Source organism: Lates calcarifer, linkage group LG23 (genome assembly GCF_001640805.2).
Source record: "Lates calcarifer isolate ASB-BC8 linkage group LG23, TLL_Latcal_v3, whole genome shotgun sequence".
Taxonomy (NCBI): domain Eukaryota; kingdom Metazoa; phylum Chordata; class Actinopteri; family Centropomidae; genus Lates; species Lates calcarifer.
In genome coordinates, this window is record NC_066855.1 from 12078037 (window position 1) to 12097319 (window position 19283).

General features: G+C 40.7%; 1 protein-coding gene across 5 annotated transcripts in view; it reads right to left on the bottom strand.

The window, feature by feature from the left end:
* Positions 1-1282: 1282 nt before the first annotated feature.
* The window catches only part of pald1a (phosphatase domain containing paladin 1a), a 50797-nt gene continuing 32796 nt past the window's right edge, over positions 1283-19283 (bottom strand). For all 5 annotated transcript variants that reach the window (XM_018699291.2, XM_018699290.2, XM_018699295.2 and 2 more), the window contains 2 exons: positions 12525-12680; positions 1283-3202 (listed from right to left, as the gene is read on the bottom strand). In XM_018699291.2, coding sequence (XP_018554807.1) covers positions 3053-3202; positions 12525-12680 — 306 coding nt within the window. In that variant the 3' untranslated portion in view covers positions 1283-3052. The remainder of the gene's footprint in view (positions 3203-12524; positions 12681-19283) is intronic.

A 19283-nucleotide genomic window follows, 5' to 3' on the forward strand; every position in this document is an offset into this window, starting at 1 on the left:
GGTGGTGCACCCATGCACTCCTTGCCACCCGGCACCATGCCTCCTCTCCTGAGCACCTCTCTCATCTGCAGAGGGAAGCTTTTCACATGAAGTTCATTACATCCCCTCTTGCTGCTCACCTCTCAATGCCGCTCTTTGTCCGCTGTAATCTCGGGATCCCTCCGAACCGCTAGCTAGAGTTTCACATTGGGGAGTATCTCAATGAGTCTGGAAAGGATTTCAAAGGCGAGGGGGCCGCTATATCATCCAAGCATGGTCCTCATGTCCTGAGCTTATCTTGACCCGGAGTCAAGTTGGCCACATGCTGCAACTGAATAACCCCTCTCCATATCCGCATGTTGTTTTAACCAATTTGTCTCTGTTGGTAGAGTTAGGGAGAAATTCACAAACAGACAATGTGCTCTGTAAGTGTGTGTTTGTGTCTCTGTGAATTTATCTGAAACATCTCTGAGATGCCTGCCAACACTATAACAAAGAGGGATAAAGAAGCTCATAAACTGAGACGATGCAGAAAGGAAACAAGTGTAACAAACTATAAAAGGAATGCTTCAATCTGGACCACTTGGTTTCCATTTACAATAATCCAGGATAGGCTATGGTGTGATAAAATCCTAACAACTTCCGCACTCCCAAAGATAAGCCTGCTATGCACTTACAAGACGGGAAGTGATCTGGGATATCAGCCTTTCAAAGCAGGCCAGCGAAGCCAAGTGAGCTTCACTGATGTGCCGGCCTGTGGCTTTTAATCCCCACACAGCCCTCTATTCTTGACAGAGTGACCTTTTTTTTTTAATTAAGACCTTACCTGTCCACATCAAAAGGCAACTCAGATTAGTCTTTTGATCTGCCTAAGCTCTTTATTACTGTATATGGAATATGTTAAGATTTCAGCCCAACAATGAATTATCTGTTTTGTGTAAATGTACTCTGCTCGACGTTCATAACCTGCCCCGCTCTCCGAGGCTGGCACCGACACAAGACAAAGAGACCGTCCGGATATACCAGTGGGTCCTTAGCGGTGTGTATCTAGGGCAAAAGATGATGCCGAGATAAGGCGGAAAAAGAAAGGAAGCCAAGAAAGGAAGAGACAATTATTTGGCTCCATTGCTATAATCGGAAACTTCAATGAAACAATGCACAGCGGAGAGCTGTGTGCAAAGTATCCATGGTCAGAGAGTCCACCCACACTTAAAAACCCAAATCCGTGATGCAGATGGATCCCTTTTATTTTTCTCCTCAGAAAAGCCGACAGTGAAATGATTCTAAAAGCAGACACAGGCTGTTAAATCTATTTGAATTATTTATTTTAGCCCCCCAAAAAGAAAATAGTTGGCACATACAGTGAATAAAAGATAATACATTGCTTCTATGAAGAGTTCTTTTGTTTAAAAAAAACATTAAATTAAGAACATAGCTAAGACTTTAAGGTGTTATTGCAACCTGGACATGTATGTTCTTGTGTTGTCAAGTCACACAAAGATAGGTTTGTAATAGTCTCTAAAGCATTAAAAAAGTATTTCAATTTCCATTTCATTTTCATCATCACAATCTTTTTGCTCAATTAGTCTGGATGAGTTATATACAGTGCAAATGTTATGACACACTGACAGAACCGAACAAATCGGAATGAAAGGCATCGGGAGGAGGGATTTTTGAGGGTTTTTTCCCGGCTTATCTTTCTGGTTTTAAGGCAGGGTTCGTGGTTTTTACAGAACACGTGAAGCTACAAGTTACTTGACAACTAAAGACATATTAGCAAACTCAAGAATAACAAAATACTCAAACAAAATAAAAGGTGTTAGGACTTTTTAAAGAAATACTGTACAGTTAAACTCATTCTGGGAATGCAGACACGCCTAACAATAATTGGCATTGTGTGGAATAAAAGTAATGTTCTAACTGCTGATCTGACAAAGCAGTTTTAACTTATTGTTTTGAACAGTGAGCCAGGCAGCTGTTGTCCTCCACCTCTGCCTCAACTGATGTCACCAACACGAGCTGCAGTTGTTAAAGGGTATATTTATCATACATCAATTAATACCAAGTGTTTTCTTTAACCCAAGTATTTGCAGGCCTGGCATTTTCAAACCATTAATTTTAACCGTCAGACATATAATTTCCTGCTGACGGACCGGTGATGTCACATCGTAACGGTTTACTGGCAAGGGTCGTGAAGTGTGCGAGAGCCAAGCTGATTAAAAGGGGAACTCCGCCAATTTCATACATCAAAGTTTGTTTACAGGTCTTGAGTAGCACTACTGTACACCCGGATCTTTGACTGAACTGTCAGTGGGTGGGATGCATTGTGAATATTGTATTGTTCATAAAGGCAAATAAAATGTCACATGCACAACTTTAAAGTAAAATCAAACTAATCTAAAAATTCCTGACATGCTGTACTGTTAGTACCTGTATCATGACACATATGAATGAATGCAAAAACAAACAGGTACAACAGAGGGACACACTACTGTTGTTATACTGTAGCAAAAGAAACTCAACGTTGGAAAACCTCAAGTCAGACAAATTCACAGCCACTGATGACAGCTGTGCTGAGAAGAAAAGGACAGGGCTCAAGAAAAATATCAGGTCACACAACAGCAAACAGTTGTGACATACAGTGAAAATTGTTGGCTGACAACAGAATGGAATTTGCTTCTCTTCTCCATAACAACATTTAACTTTTGTTATGGTACAATAGAAGTTTTGAAAGGCTATCTCAGCTTCAAGATTGAGCAAAAAAAGCAAAACTTTTTAAAAAACTTTGAATTACAAAGAAAAAAAAAGTAACATAAATATTAGTCAATCATATGTTCTACCATTGGGAAAAAAAGGCAAAGGCACAAATATCAACTTCTATTTCAGGAGCAACAGTCTGCTAAGACTTGACATTAAAACACCTAAAAAATGAAAAAACAGTAAAACAAACCATAGATGAAGTGAAGGTATGCATAATACAGGGCTAAATATAAAAGGCATGACAATGTTACTGTAAATGTCTTTTATTCTGAAAAGCACAGTACTGTTTTGGTGCATTCACAGTGATCCTCTCTCAAACGAACTCCCCTCGGAAAGGAAGTGACTGAATGTTTTGCTGTTGCCAGCGGCAGCGCAGCCTGGCCAACGGCGTGTCCCTTGGGTTTTCAAACTCGGAGAAGCCCAGCTGGTTGAGGATGTCATAAACTCCGGCCCTGGCAGCCACCTACCACAGAAATACATGAGATGTTAATGAACAGGCAATGCAGCCAGCCAGGCTTTTTAAATAATAAAAAAAGTATCCCTCATGACCACATGAATGCTGTAACTGCCACTTTTTCAGAGTTTAAACATGTTATCTGATGGTTTTTTTTACACATGCAGCTGCTACATTGGAACAATGGGTATCAACTGAGGGTTTGGACACAACAGGAAGTGGCAGAAGAAGTATTCAGATCCTTCACTTCAGTAAAAATATCAACACCACAGTGTAAAAATGCAAAACTACAAACAAAACCCCAGGAATGGTGAGCTTACTTAGACAGGGCGCTTCACCACTTTTTTTACATCAAGCTTTGTTCACTTATCGCATACAGTACTATTTAGGAGGGACAGTCCAATGAAAAAAAGCTATTGAATTGCATTGTAGGAAAAGCAGGACATTGTCAAGATATTGAACCCCAACTTGCTCCCAATGGTTAGGCCAGTGTCTCGCAGGATAGACTGTTGGCAATGGTGTATGAGTGAACGAGAGGCTACAATCCTCGTTGTGTGCGATAATTCACTTTTGATTTTGTAGTACAATCTTTACCACTGAAATGTAGCAGACTGGAAGTACTAATTCACATAATGCTGAGAAAAAAAAAACAGCTACCTCACTGTTTAACTGAAGTACTGCAATGGGACAGCGTTGGAACAACACCATGGACACAGTATATGTTATTCAGTTTTTCTGTGTCTGAGTCATTACTGAATGAATGAGGACGGAGAGGAACATGGCAAGATTTCCCTCGGGAGACAGTTCAGCGTTCGTGTTAAGTGGCAGGTCACGCTGACTCATGGTCTGCAGTGGCTGTCAAACACCGTAGGACTGATGGGAAACGCCATGGACAACCAGAAACATCTGGCCATAAAGTCAAACAATACAAACAAACACAAACAAACCCTGTAAAAACTTAGAGGATTGAATACCCCATTAAAAAGTGCCACAGCTGTCCCAGTTTACTCTGCAGGAAACACTTCAAGAAACTGCTGGGCCGTGATGTTCAGCCACTAGATTTGATTAAAGAGGATACAAAAGAGTAAGAAAATCAAATCCTGTTAACAGAGTCTGTTAAATATTATTTATTTCTATTGATCCATGTATCGATTTTCACATCACAGGCCATTTAAGGGACTCCAGCTCATTTTTGGGGCAGAGGAAAGTCTCCTCTTGCATCTTACTCTGTCAGCATGGAATCAATACAGAACAAGGCTGTACCACTAGCTGTTAGCAAGTTTTTTGCTTTGACTCTAGAGGACATCAGGGAATGACTCAGTTGAGGTAACGTGGCCTAAAATGCTTTGCCAATTTAACCTCTCCCCCCTCTCCTCGGGCAGTCGAAGAGTCTGCAAATTTTGGAGAAGAAAGGAATGCGCAAGATGAGAAATGTTGAACTGTCGGGGTAAGTAAGGGCAACATTTGTGGGAACATACTTTAAAACTATACAAAAATGAAGAGTATGACTGTGGTTAAGCTCGTGAGGCTGTGAGGTAATCCTGTATGAAGCGCTGCTCGGGATACTTTTAAAAACGCACCGTCAGGTTGAATGCTGAGGAAGACATGCTGGAACAATGAACAGGAATAATAATATCAAGATATCCCTTTCACTACAATGATTATAGCCTAGCTGGCCAGCTTTGTGCAGAAATAAACACAAGGCACCGCAGAGTGTGGTCTAGATTACCTACTTGCTGACCATGCAAAATCAAATCTTACAACAGATATCATGTAACGCTAAAACTAGTGCTTTGTAGAGTCAACGCTGGTTCAAACTAAAACTTTCCTCGGCCCTGTGAGATGTCTCACTATAAACTATGCTCATGTAGCTTCTATTGTCCTGTCTTAATAGAGTTAGAGAACATGCATCCCTGGATGGCTGCCAGCCCCACTGCTCTATGAACTCATTGGTAGGAACAAATGAGTGGGTGCTGCGGAACCATTAGTCAGTGGATGGGACTCCCAAGAAACACTCTGGATTTGTGCTGTTAACCAGGGTACTTAACCTGACTCATCTACTCCACAGACCGGCTGTCTAAATAAGGGATGTGTGAAAAATCTGAAACAGTGAAAAGTCGTGTAACAGAGGTTCCTCTGCTCACGGTGAAACCAAGGGTCTCAAAAGTATGTTGTTGGGCTGAAATGGAGAGGATCAAGAGCGACTCTGTGCACTCCCTGTGGGTAAGAGTTAACACTGACATGTTGTTGTCTTTATCTTAAAAAAAAAGATAATGCACCAAAATCTTTTTATTTATCTAATACTTTGCCAAAAAAGGCATCAAAACTTCCAGAAAAACTGCAACACAATCCACTTGCTCCTTAATCTATCTATATGTTTAGTATATTTCCAAACATAGTTTCTCCACCACAGAGATAAATACACCACTTCTCTGAAGCTCTGCCGAAAGTAGTGTATTTAGCAATTTTCTGGCAAAGCGATGACTCTTTGGAACATACTGACCATCTGGACCAACAGTGAAGATGATTATGCTGCAGAAATGGTTTTGAGAGGTTTGGGAAGAGGTTTTGATACATTCTGACACAAATGATTTTCAGATGAGTATTCCTTTAAACCGTGCTATCAATTCATAGTTTCTTTTTTTTTTTTACAGCAATGACTATCAAACACACAGACTTGAGGCGTTTTCTTTGTAGACGAGACACTTGATAGCAATCGGACCGATAACTTGAAATATTAAGTCAAAACCACAACCACAATGTCAACCCCATGGTGGCGCTAGGGGAAAAGTCAGGGTAGCACCAAAGTCATTAGGATACACTGCCTGCCTGAGAAAGACGGATATCAGTGCCAAATTCTGTGTGTGGTAGATGTTGGGTGATCACCACTAAAATCACTTAGGAGTCATCATCTGGGGACCACAAATAACTGTACAAAATTTCACAGCAATGTACCCAATACTGTTAGATATTTCATGGTTGGCTGAAGTGGTGGACAGACTGACTAACCAACACATTGCTAAAAACAATAAACCTGGCAACTTCCACTCCACTGTCTGATTTTAGCTTCTGATTCAGTCTCAGTCAGATCAATACACTTGCAAACTCTACAAGAAAATGTCAGAGAACTAATCAAAGCAGATCAGATCTTTCTGGTTACACTGCAGCGTCTTTGGATTCTGCTTGTAAAAAAAAAAAGCCTTGAAGTAGTTTGTGTGTGGTGACAAGCTTTCTGGGTGACAGTAAGCAGAGCTGCCAGAGAGATGCCTTTCATGTTGCACTGAGGAGATCACAAATGCCCAAACTCATTAGACCTCTGGGGCTGGTGGGAGGGACAGGACAGAGAGGAGGCGCTGGTCCTTCCAACAGTCGGCTATCTCAAAGGCTGTGCATACCTGGCTCATGCATGGGGACAGGGAGGCCTCTGTGCCACACATCAAAACAGCTGGAGTGACTGATAGGGAACCCCTCCTGCAGGCATCTGTGGTATGCACTGTACACAAGTCGTGCCATTGTGTAAAGGGCCATGTTGTGGATTAGCAAACATGGATTTCAATTCCAGAAGCTCCTCTGATGTTTTTGCTCTGATCTCACTGCATGGCTGCGAGGGACAATATTTGTACGGTGTGTGCACAATTATATATGTATATGTATATATACACACACACAGAAGTGAACTGAACAGAAGCAGGAACACCAAATAGATCAGAAGCTCCATATCAGCTGGCACTGGGTGCTGCCGTGCATGACTGGGAACACTGTGCTCCTGCTTTTAGCCACTGTAGAGATCAAATTAGTCTATGTGCACACACACATGCATGCAGCCAGTGCAGGATGGGGGACAGACTGTACTGCTCAGATCATGCTGGTTGTGTAACCGATGCTTCAAATGCATGACCAGGGATGGTGATGACCCTTGACCGCCGCCTCTGGCGTTGCAGTTTGTCATTAATGGTCCTGCCACGGTCACTGGTGATAGGCTAATGATTGTGCCTTCGGGTTGGTTGGGTCAGATTGGTTGGGCTGTTGCCAGATTCTTCTGCAACTGGGCCAGTAAACACATCACAATACAGACAGCAGTAGGGGCAAAATGTATCACATCAGACTCCTGCACAATATTTGTGTCTGACTTTTTTTTTTTTTTAAGAGATTATTCTTTTTAATTAAATGTTCTTTAAACAGATAATTGGTCCTGGAGGGAAGGTTTGCAGAGTCTGCATGGTTTTCATTTTTAACTAGTCATGTCTTGTGGCACGCTTTGGAGAGTCACCATTTTGGGAGGAACATTCTGTGAGCAGACCTGGTTTAAATTCTGTTGCATTAATAATTTCTCTACGTGCCAGCAGCCTTTTTCACAAACTGCTGGCAGTTGTCAAGCAATCACCCGTTTTTCATTTGGAGAACAGCATGAGAATGGCTGTGTGAGATTCACATCCTTGCTTCAACATTATTCAGTGACAGCAAAATATGTTAAAACGACTACAGAGTCAACACATCACAGACTCCACGCGGAACATAGCAGAGTGAACAGCAAAATGTGCATCAAATACACAGTGCAAAACAAGATACCTGGATGTTCACATCTTTGCTGTCCTCTCATGGGAACAGAAATCAATCAGAATAAAGATCTCTATGAGAAGACACCTAATCCAAACCCTAATGCCAAAGAGAACAGTTGCCACAGCAACCATCTCACCTCACAATTGGTTCAAACCAATTTCTACCTTTTGTAGGGAAAGTGTAACTGAGAGACATTTTGCCTGTAAGAAGTAATTCTGTTTATTCTAATTGGATGTTTGGCAACATCTTTTTGTGCTAAACAGTTTTGTGCCTGCGCTGCTGTGCACCTTCCAAGATATGGCTTGTCAATCAAACTGTGTCTGGGCTATGGCAGGTTGATGAAGTTTCTTCTTCTTTCTTCCTCTACAGTCCAAACAAACCACTGCTGCTGCTTCCACTGCAGTGAAATAGATGAGGAATACAGCAAAGAAAAAAATGACTGGAATTCATTAGCAATGGTGGAAGTATTGTTACTTGTACCAATTCCACAGGAGTAGAAATAAAAGTCTGATCTAATCTTAGCCTATAATATAGCCATCATAATGTATTTGTTGATTATATTTTGTATGAGTAATATGAATCTGACTAGAGTTATCAAACATATGTAGTGGGGTAAGCATGATATTTGCCTGAAATGTAATGGAGTAGAAGTATAAAGCAGCAGAAATAGCAGGAAATAGTCAAGTAAGTACCTCAAAACTGTACTTAAGAACAATAAATGTACTTTTCATCACTGTTGATTAGAGTATGAAAGAAATATTTCTTATAAAACAAAAAAAATGTCAGGCCCATGTGTATTCCAGTCTCCAGTCTCTTGATTTCAATCTGTTCCACAACAGAAAATAGATCATGTGATATATTATAGTGGGATCTGGAATGATTCTCTCCACACAGGTGTTGGATGGCTCTGACACACCGTCTCCCTCCAGACTTTCCCAGAGGTGAGAGCTGACTGAAATAGCATATCTAAAGGTCAAACTGGGTCACTTTTATTGTACTGGTCAGACATGGGCTCAGGTGTTGCAAGAGATGCAGGAAAATTGTTGGAAGTTGTCCATTTGAAACACCTGTGAGGCATCACAACGCCTGCTCTGTCGATAATGCTGCTCCAGCCACAGCAAATTCACCACTGAGGTTTGAAGGTGCAAATTAACAGACTGATATTATGATTATTATTCATGATAAGCAGCTAATGACAGAATTGCTGATAAGGATAAAAAAAATCATAAATAATGTTTATTGTAGTCATTTATTCTTAGAAATAATTCTTAGAAATAAAAGTCAAGTCAATTTTATCTTAAATCTTAAAATTAAATAAATACAACCTCAGATGAACAACAACACATGACATATTACACTGCGTCATTATGTATTTAACAAAAACTAGGCCAAAATGCAGAAGCAGTGTGTGAAAAACTAAGTACACCCCATGATTCAGTGGCTTGTAAACCCACCTTTAGCAGCAATAACTTGAAGTCATTGTTCTCTATATGACTTTATCAGTCTCTTACACCATTGCGGAGGAATTTTGGTCCAGACATCTTTACAACGTTGCTTCATTACATTGAGGTTTGCGGGCACAGCTCTCTTAAAAGTCCTGCCAGAGCATTTCATTTGGGTTGAGGTCTGGGCTTTGATTGGGCCATTGCAACACCTTGATTCTTTTCTTTTTCAGCCATACTGTTGTAGATTTGCCAGTGTGCTTGGGATCACTGTCCCTTTACATGACCCAATTTTGGCCAAGCTTTAGCTTGGTGTACAGATGACCTCACATTTGACTCTAGAATACTTTGGTATACAGAGGAGTTCATGATCGACTCAATGACTGCAAGGTGCCCAGGTCCTGTGGCTACAAAACAAGCCCAAATCATCACCCCTCCACCACTGTGCCAGACAGATGGTATGAGGTGTTTGTGCTGATATGCACAGCATATCAGCACATCATGGTCAAACATCTCCACTTTGGTCTCGTCTGTCCAAAGGACATTTTTCCAAAATTATTGTGCTTTGTTCAACTTTGCAGAGAAAAGCTGTGCTACAGTGTTCTTTTTAGACAGAAGAGGCTTTCTCCTGGCCACCCTTAGAAAACAAGCCATACTTGTTCAGTCTTTTTCTAATTGCACAGTCATGAACTTCAATATTTAACAAACTAACTGAGGCCTGAGGAGACCTGATGATTTGTTATTATGTCCTGATGTGTAAAACCGTAGAATTCAAAGAGGGTATACTTTCTTTTTCACATGACAGCATAGAGCAGGTTTAGACTGTACTCTTTATATTTGAATTTATATCTATATTTTGATATTTATTATTATATTTACAAAAAGAGACCTAACCATTACCTCTATGATCACTATGAGCACTCATGTTCTTGTGGATTGATTATAGCTCTACTTGCCTATACTAAAAAAAACACCTTCAGGTAAGACAGGATGAACACTGCTAGGGCAACAGTAGAAATTGTAAGGATGCTTCACATCCCACACAAAGGTCAGAGAAGTCGACACAATTTAAAACTTCATAGTTTGTGTCCAGTTTTTATTCACACCAAGAGTATGCACTCCACTCCAAGAGAGTGGCTATATTCAATATTTTCAAATCAAATGTGAAAAAAGCCACTTGTAGTGATGAACCTACAGAGAATTTTCACCTGAATCTACAGCTCTCCTTTACAGTACGCTGCTGCTTTACAATAAACGGTAAAAGGTGTGCGCATACGTATCATTTTTCTAGGCGTAATGACCACTTAATTCACTTTACACCACATGTAACATTCACACACACATTCATACCTAATAGCACAGCTATTAGGGCCAATTTGGGCCTGAGTATCTTGCTTTGAGCCACTCTGACGTGCGGAGAGGAGAAGCAGGTGATCGAACAACAACCTTTGGGTTGTGGATAACCACACAAACTCCTGAACCAGTGAGTTGAGCACTGTTTGCTGCGATTTTGTTTTGGTTCATCACTGTTGTCATCATTTTCAGCTGCACCTGGCAGCTGTTGTCAGCAAAAAAGCTCTAAAACTCACTGTATCACCTGCTTAACACCAAACGGCAGACAGTGACTAGCTAGTGAGGAGCCAGGAGTTCCCTACAAGAGTTAGCAGTGACCAAACACAGAGCTACGAAGAGTGAATATTGGACTTAGATTCATCAGGTGACCACAAACATGATGCCAGGTTAAAGCTAATCCTGCTCTGGTTGTGTAATGCTAGATGTGTAAATAAGCAACTGTTCGCTAACAAGTTCTCCATGTCGTAAAAGGTGATGATACATCTGTGCTCACAACTTGTTCACTGCCCCCAAGCGGACAAAGGAACTGTTATTGTAGGTTTACGCAAACTATGGAGAAGCTGAAAGTTTGACCATTTTTCATATTATGTTATGGTGCGCTTTCTGTTGCCTGCTTTAAAGCAGAGCGTTCCTGTCCTCTGTGTGCACGTCTGTATTTTCTCATGGCATAACTGGGCCATTAGAGTCACTCTGATGCACCACATATATTTGCTATTCATAACAGGAAGAATATGCACCGATTGACTGCGCATATTTCTGTGACAATTGTTTTCACAGCCATTGTTCAAGTCTATTTTGGAATTCCACGTTTTTTGTTTGAGTTTATTCCACCTCAATAAAGACAAAGAAGGAGGAGACGTTCATTCAGTGATTTTCAAACATTCCAGCCTCTTGGCCGTGTTTCTCTGGGCAGTCTGCTCGCTAATAAGAGGAGAAAATGGCTGCAAAATTGCAGGCTAAAGTCCAAATTGTTTGTTTGTTTGCTTTTAACATGCATTTTAAGCACTCATTTCTCACACATTGAGAATACAAACATAAAAATGTCTCAGTATTGAGAAAAGTGGGTGACTTCAATAAAAAAATAAAGTTAAAAAAAGATTTAAGACACTTGCTGAGCCTCACTGCAAAATCAGGTATAACAACAAGACACCTTTTCAATTAAAACCAAATGTATAAAAATATGAGTAAAACCATATAGTGCAAATTAACTGTATTTATCCCTATGTAAAATTCCCTGTGCACTGCAGCTTTAACTGATCACCCTGAAATGTGTTTTGTCAACCTGCCAAACTACTTATTTTTTATCACCATCCAAGTTTAACATACTGCAACATACATTTTAATTAGAGTGTGTGTGTGTGTGTGTGTGTGTGTGTGTGTGTGTGTGTGTGTGTGTGTGTGTGTATGTGTATGTGTGAGAGAGAGAGAGAGAGTGTGAGTGTCGACGGGTACCACTTACAGACTACTCATTTGTTTGGAATGCACATAAATTCTTGACTTTACTGTAGGGGCACAGGTGGCCAAACGATTAATGTACCAACAAAAACACAGAGCCGAGACACTATGAAGTTCAGTGTGTGAAGAACCAGGCCACAATAGAACCAGAACCAGCTTGTAAATTCCTGGAGGAAAATCCAAATGAATCTCTGGTAACCGGTTCACAGTGTGCACAGACTGAGCATGAAAAAAAAAAACACTGTCCCTTATGTCCTGTTTCTGTTTTTCATCACCAAGCTTTTGACACGTAGCATTGTGGGTAATTAAAGAGCTGTTTTCCTGCCACTATTTAAACAGAGCTGCGATAATCTCAGTCTGGGAGGACGCCAGCGGATGTTCTCACCCTCCTCTTGTGCCTAAGTGCAATACCTGACTTATTCAATGAGGTGCAGATCCACTCTGCAGATGCTTCAGCTGTCAGAGCTAAATTGAAATAGAATAAATTAGAAAACAGTAGCACTGGAGCAGAGGTCCTGTACCTGTTCCATCCAAACAGCGAAGGAGCGCTGCCAGGAGTCTTTCTTCTCTAGATGCAGGTATGTGTTGAAGAGGATGAGGTAAATGTAGCGTTCCAGGCACTGCAGGCTCCTCAGAAGCAGCTGCTGACACTCCTTCTCCGTCTTACCACTTTTGATCTAAGAAAACAGGTAAACAAAGACAAATTGGTCTGAGTGGGCACAAGAAGTTTTCCTATACATCAACAACTTTTGACAGCAGTGTACTTAGCAACTAAGCAGACATGTGGGCTGTTTCTCTTGTACCATAGCTAGTACAGTGTCTCTAATTGCCTCCTGCATGTCAGCTGTGTTGCGTAATGTCAGCCTTTTTTGAAAACACTCAGAGAGCAAAGACTTTCACCAAGGCCACACAAACATCACAATATATCTAACTCTATCTAAATTGAACTGTGGTAACAGAAAATGTTTCAGAAATTTCACCAGCATTAAAACAGACCACGACAGACAAGAATGACAAGGCTTCCATTAAACTAAAGTGCAGTAATTCGCAGAAACAGCAAAAATGTGATTCTTGCACCCAAAACAAAAACAAATCATTTTAACAGTGCATGGCCTAACTCTCCACCATACGTCACTGACATCTGTTGATCTTGCTAATGAACAAACAAACAAACTGGTCCAATAACAACTCACTATTTTCATGTTCAATCAAACAGTTTACAGTCAGAGGTTGAGGACAGGCATGATGAACTAGGTGGACACAGGCATCAGACTTGTTTTCAGCTTATATAACATCCTCATTCCTGCAGTGTGTTTCTCCTATATCCTACCCCCACCACCATGGACATTAATTACGCTTAGTGCCAACGTAATATTGTTTATCTTACTCCCCCTAAGGCCACCTGCTCCACCAGTGGAGGGTCTATGTCCTTTAAAGTGCATGTACCACAACTGTTACAATACAAAAAAAAAAAAAAAACACCCACCCACACACACACACAGAAAGAAAGCCCACCAAGATAAAACAAGAAGAGGCTCTTAGCAACCATTTTACATTATCACCCCCTTCCCTCCTTTCCTTTTTGAAAAAATTAAAAAGCAACAAGCAAAGTACTTTAGTATCAGTGGAGCTAAAGGCAGTGGAGACAAGGGAATAGCAAATACTCCTAAAAAGACTCTGAAAGGTGCCGGGGGACATACATTTCTCATCTTCAAGTGTCACAACATTAATTCACAGTGCTCACCAATCTGAATTTATTCACAAATTAAATTCATTTTCACATTTCAGCCTCAAGTGTTCAAGTGTTAAAGCGCTACTCTTTCCACACACCCACCACAATGGAATCCAAAATGGAAGACTTAGCAGACACTTTAAATAACAAAACAAAACCAAAAAAAAAAAAAAAAACAAAAACGATGGTGAGTGATGTAAAAATGCATGGATAAGATATATGTTTATATGAGGTACACAGTAAAAAGAGAACTAGAAAGTGTGTGTGACCATTAATTTAAATGTAAATCTTCAAATAACATCACAGTAAATATGGGTGAATCTTTTGTGTAAAGCCCTGTTAGTCGCTGAGTTAATGAGCTAACTGACAATTAGCAACATAGCCATTTTGCAGAGATTTTTCCCCTCATCAGTTAATCTTTATTTGAATGTAATTGTGTTTAATCCTGAGAACCAAATCAAAGGGTTATTGCAACTGACAAAACTATAGCTCTAAATACACTCAGATATGCCATCTATGTGGAGCCTGAGAACCAAAACAATTGAGCTAAATTAGGCTAAAAGCTGCACAGAGATTTTAGGTTACAGTCATTTGATGCTGTGCAACCAAAACAATTACTGCATAATGCAAGTTTACATGGGGTAATATACGTTGTATTAACTCAGCTATGTGTGCCAATATATAAACTATAAACATGTTACAATGAATGGCATCTATCCCTTGTAACTGATAACACAACCAGCCAATGTGTCAGCCTTGAAATACCTTCCAATACCTTGTGTCACCCACACAGTTATCTGACCATAGTGATCACAGTTATCTGACCAAATAAAGTACTTGCATCCAGACAACTTCAAGCTGCTTGTGACATGGATCATATACTGATAAAAAAGAAAAAACTGCTCCATGGAAAAACTGTCCTACCCTATCATATTCTCTCATCTCTTCTCCCCTTTCATCTGCTGAAGAAACCCCTTTTGACATTTGAAGGAGTTCAGTTAGTAAGCCATCAGCCAAGCTGTCAACCAACATATAATGTCCCCCGATGGTACACCCTGATATTCAGACCGTCCTTGTGCTTACCCTTAAACTCTGTTTAAACACATGTTTCTTCAGTAAGTGGTTATTGTTATAATTACTTAAGAATTTGAATTTTCATGGCAAATCCCTATGGTCAGAAACACTAGAACAATGCAATTATCCAAAGAATGAGACACTCCTATAATTCCCTTTATTATTATTCAAGAGAGACAAAAATAGTACTCTCTCAGTACTAATTCATGGTCACGAGTGAGTGGAAAATCCTTTGCAAGCCAACCTGGGACACAGAACACAGAAGAGATTGCGTTCAAAGTCAATCAACTTAAAAGTTTGATGCATAAATGAACATTTTGCCTACGTAACCTTGCAAAGAAAAAGCAGCTCGGTAACAGCACTATTACATGCCACTTCACACAAAATAAGTCTGGTAATTGGGTTGCTTTTCAATTATAGGCTTTGCGCAGCACCAAGGTAAATGCAGACAGGCTTTCATCAATGTGGCGAGTCAGTGTCAAGATGTTTTCCCTTCTTTTTTTTTCTCCTTTTTTCTGATTGCTTAGAGCCTTGAGCACTTCCAGGCATCAAGTGACAAGGTCTGCCATCCAGCTGTGTGTCTGTGTGGCTGAGTGTGGATTGGATAACATGTCAATTGGGGTTAAGAGAAAGCAACACACAGGGACAAGGAGAGGTATAGCTCAATTAACTATCAGCAAGTCTTCACTTTCTTACAGCAGATAGTTATCTGCATTGATATGCTCATTTGACTACTTGTGGTCTTTGCTCGGAAGGATAAAACAGATTTAAAGGTCATCGGCTCACAGTCTGCTGCATATAAGGGAAGCACATTAAAGGCTAGTGGGCTGCACAAAGAATAACAAAAGTTTACAAAGTAGGTGGGCTAGAACTGAAAGTAATTTGAAATGTGCACAACGCACCATAATACGATCATTCCAGCACTGAATGACGCAACAGAGCAAGGGGGGGTGAGTGGGGTTTCCTGTCCATTCCCAAACAGTTGGATCCCAGTTTTCCAAGCATCTGCAGCAGAGCGGAGGAGAAACTACACCTAGGCAAACAATGGATGTGCTGTCTGTTGCTTATCAACTCTCCCAGGGCACAGAGGCAGGAAAAAAATGCTTATACACACCTTATTTCTCACAATCTTTCTCATTTAACATTAACCACAGTGGAAGGGCAGGGAAACACCGGTGAACCCAATCTCCTTGAGCGCCTTGCACCCCCAGGGGGCTTTCAGTATTTCATCGCATAGCCTGAAAATCCACAGTGCCAAAGCCTGACACTTAGCCGTGCAAAAGCCACAGCCAAATGCCAAGCTCACACACAGAATAACACACACACTCAGATCAGTTTGCAAAGATTACATAATTCACACCTCTACAATCTGCTGAACCCTAATTCTGTGGTTGCCATCTGTCTGTCTGCATCGACTGGGCCATATGTGTGGTTGAGCGGCCTCTCGTGCACTCTGAGAAATTCCTTCAGAAAACAATGCTAGGGAAGATGTGGTGAAGAAACAGAGTAAATTTCTTCCATTCCATGTAAAAGAAACAGCCTTGAGAGCTTTGGATTTGCGTGGATTCAATTTTCTTAAGTTCTGGTACAATCCCATACTGTGCTGATAATCATATCCACCTCTCAGAGTTTTGTTTCAACAAGCTAAAAAGTTTAGAACATGTCACAAAAAGAAATTTTGCTATTTGAAGCTAAATTATACTTGAGATGATTGAAATGAAAGGTCCGTTTTATTCTAAAGGTGAAACACTTTCATAAATTTTAAAGATGAAAAAATTCTGCTAAGGTGGTGAAGTAGAGAAGAAAAGGGGAAAGGTGGAGAACTAGAGAATCCTCTCATCTCTCCCAACCTTTCAGAACAAAGGAGGTGAGTGGTTGGTCCTGGCTTGCTGTCAAAGGTGAGAACCATTATTCCACCAGCCGCTGAGGTGTGACAGTGAATGTCCTCAGCTCTGCTCAGCTTTGAGTGGGATGGGAGGCTGGCCAACACATACCATTGTTGAGAGAGTCGAGGAGTGTCGGTTGGCTGAGCAAAGCTCTGAGAGGGAACAATGTGAAAGAGAGGGAAGAGGTTAAGAAAAAGTAGAGGTAGAGTATGTTATCACTGCACACACACTCATGAGAGCAGGGACAGCTTTCTGTTAAATGCGTGACTGGAAAACCTAATCTATTTCTCCTCAATTCAAACACTACAGATTAGACACTTTTTACCAGTTGGTTTGACGTCAAGTCAAGTCAAATCAATTTTATTTATATAGCGCCAAATCATAACAGGATTTATCTCAGGGCACTGTTCATATCAAGCAGGCCAAGACCATACTAGGAGCATCATAGGGACAGTAGAAGGAGCCTACAGTCAAAACATATCCGGCACAAACCCAATGCCAATGTCATTAAACTTACCTTTTAAGGGAATTACTCATCATTAAATCACTGGCATTAGACCCCATACATGTATACACAGACAGCACACATATACACATACAAGGAATTTACAAAACAAATACAATAAATCATGTCTACATATCAGCTTTCAGCCTTTCTGTCTTCCAGTGTCCACCGGCCCACATTTTAGTAATGAGCTGTAATGAGTGAGCCTCAGAGGTATTGGCAGACTGATTTTGTTACCTTTTGACAGAGCAATGGTAGCCTTTAGCCCCCATTTCCAGTCTAAGATTCTAAGCTAAACTAAGCTAACCGTCTCCTTGCTCCAGCTTCATACAGTCATACTGTCTGCAGTGAGCAGACAGACATTTGAGAAATCGAGTAAGTGTGTTTCCCAAAAATGCAAAACTATTCCTTTAAATACCTTTCTTTACTTGACAGTTGACTTAAAATTACTGACTATGTCTTAACACATTCAGTCAAACTAGTTTTTCTTGTTTGTAAGTAAGTCCCGAGACAAGGAGAAATAGAAAGAGAGGGAGGAAGGGAGACAGAGTGATGTTTTTATTGTTGCTATTATACACTGGTCAGAAAATCCAGACACCGTACGAGACAGCAGGGGGGTTATACAGTCATTAAACTGAGTCAAGTACAGTCACAAAGCATCTGTAACCACATCTAAATGACCTGAAAACCTGTAAAACACAAAAAATGTCAGCAAAACAACTCAAAACTACAATGGATACGTGGCTGCTGAAGAGCAGATGCTTCACTACTGGGCACAAAATGCAACGCAGTCACATTCAGTCAACATTTTGGGTAATATGTGCTATAAAGTGGAAAACAGTTTAAGAACAGTGTTCAAGTTTTCAATTTGATTTAGTGATATGGACTCTTAAAGGTTACAAGTGGATTTAGAGGGTCCATGAAAATAATCCCCGCATTTTACAGTGCACATTTGTTTGTAAGTCACATTTATATGGAATTAATCAGACAGATTTAAGCTTGGTTCTTCCTCCCTTGTTCACTTCATCCTTTTTTCGAAACTACTGCAGGCAATAAAAGCTTTAGCTCTGTGCAACAATCTCTCTCCACGAAACTAAATTGATTTCATTTGCATGATCCAAGAATAAATGTACTCTGCAGAAACAAATACACCTGATATCTGTTTGAGAACGATTTAATACAACCCCAGGCAACTGTTTCAGTCTCCATCTTTTCGTACAGACACATCAGATCCGAGTTCAGACTAGAGTTCACAATAATCCCCGGACAAGCATCACAGCGTGCAGCCTGCAGGTGTAGGTTTATAAAAGATAAACACCACGCATTTATGAGACATTCTGCCTGACCTGTGCCCATGTCCTGTGTAAGTGGGGTACTGCATGTCATAAGGTTTGATATAAGGGGCTTCAACATGTCCAGCAATCACAGGGCCTTGATGTTTAACAGGGTTAACAGGTCTATCCGAAAATCTTGTTTTCATAGCTGTGCACACTCAAAAATAAGCAACAATGATGAGTGCTCAGCATTCACACAAACAGGCTTATTTACAGTCTAAAACTGCAGCTGTGCTGTGAACCCCTACCCCTCTCCCTCCACACACACACACAGACTGACAGGCATGTCAGTCAATTGCTGCTGGCAAGCGCTATTGATTTATCAAATCACTGACATTTTGCTCACCAGGGTGTCTGAGGGCACTAGAAATTTCTGTCTATCTCTTGCAGTGAATCACTCGGAGGCTATTTTCCATGTGTGTGACAAGCAATGACAGAACTGACATCTCATAGGCCTGTTTGTCATATCACCTCTTACCTCTCACACTAAAAAAACAGCAACAAAAACACAGTGAGTGCAGTGAGTGCCCATGTACGGTCTTAAACACACCAAGCTCGCTTAGCCATCAGCCTCTGTAGGCGAGGTGGTCCACTGCCCGTAGTATTTGCAGTGTGTCTGGCACCATTGGCACTAATCTGCGCTTACTGCCAGCCATTCAGCCAGCTGAGCTTGTTGAATCAGCAGCAGAGGCAGTCACTAAAAGAGAGCGCTTTGATTAGCTGTGAATTAATACAAAAGAAACTGAAGA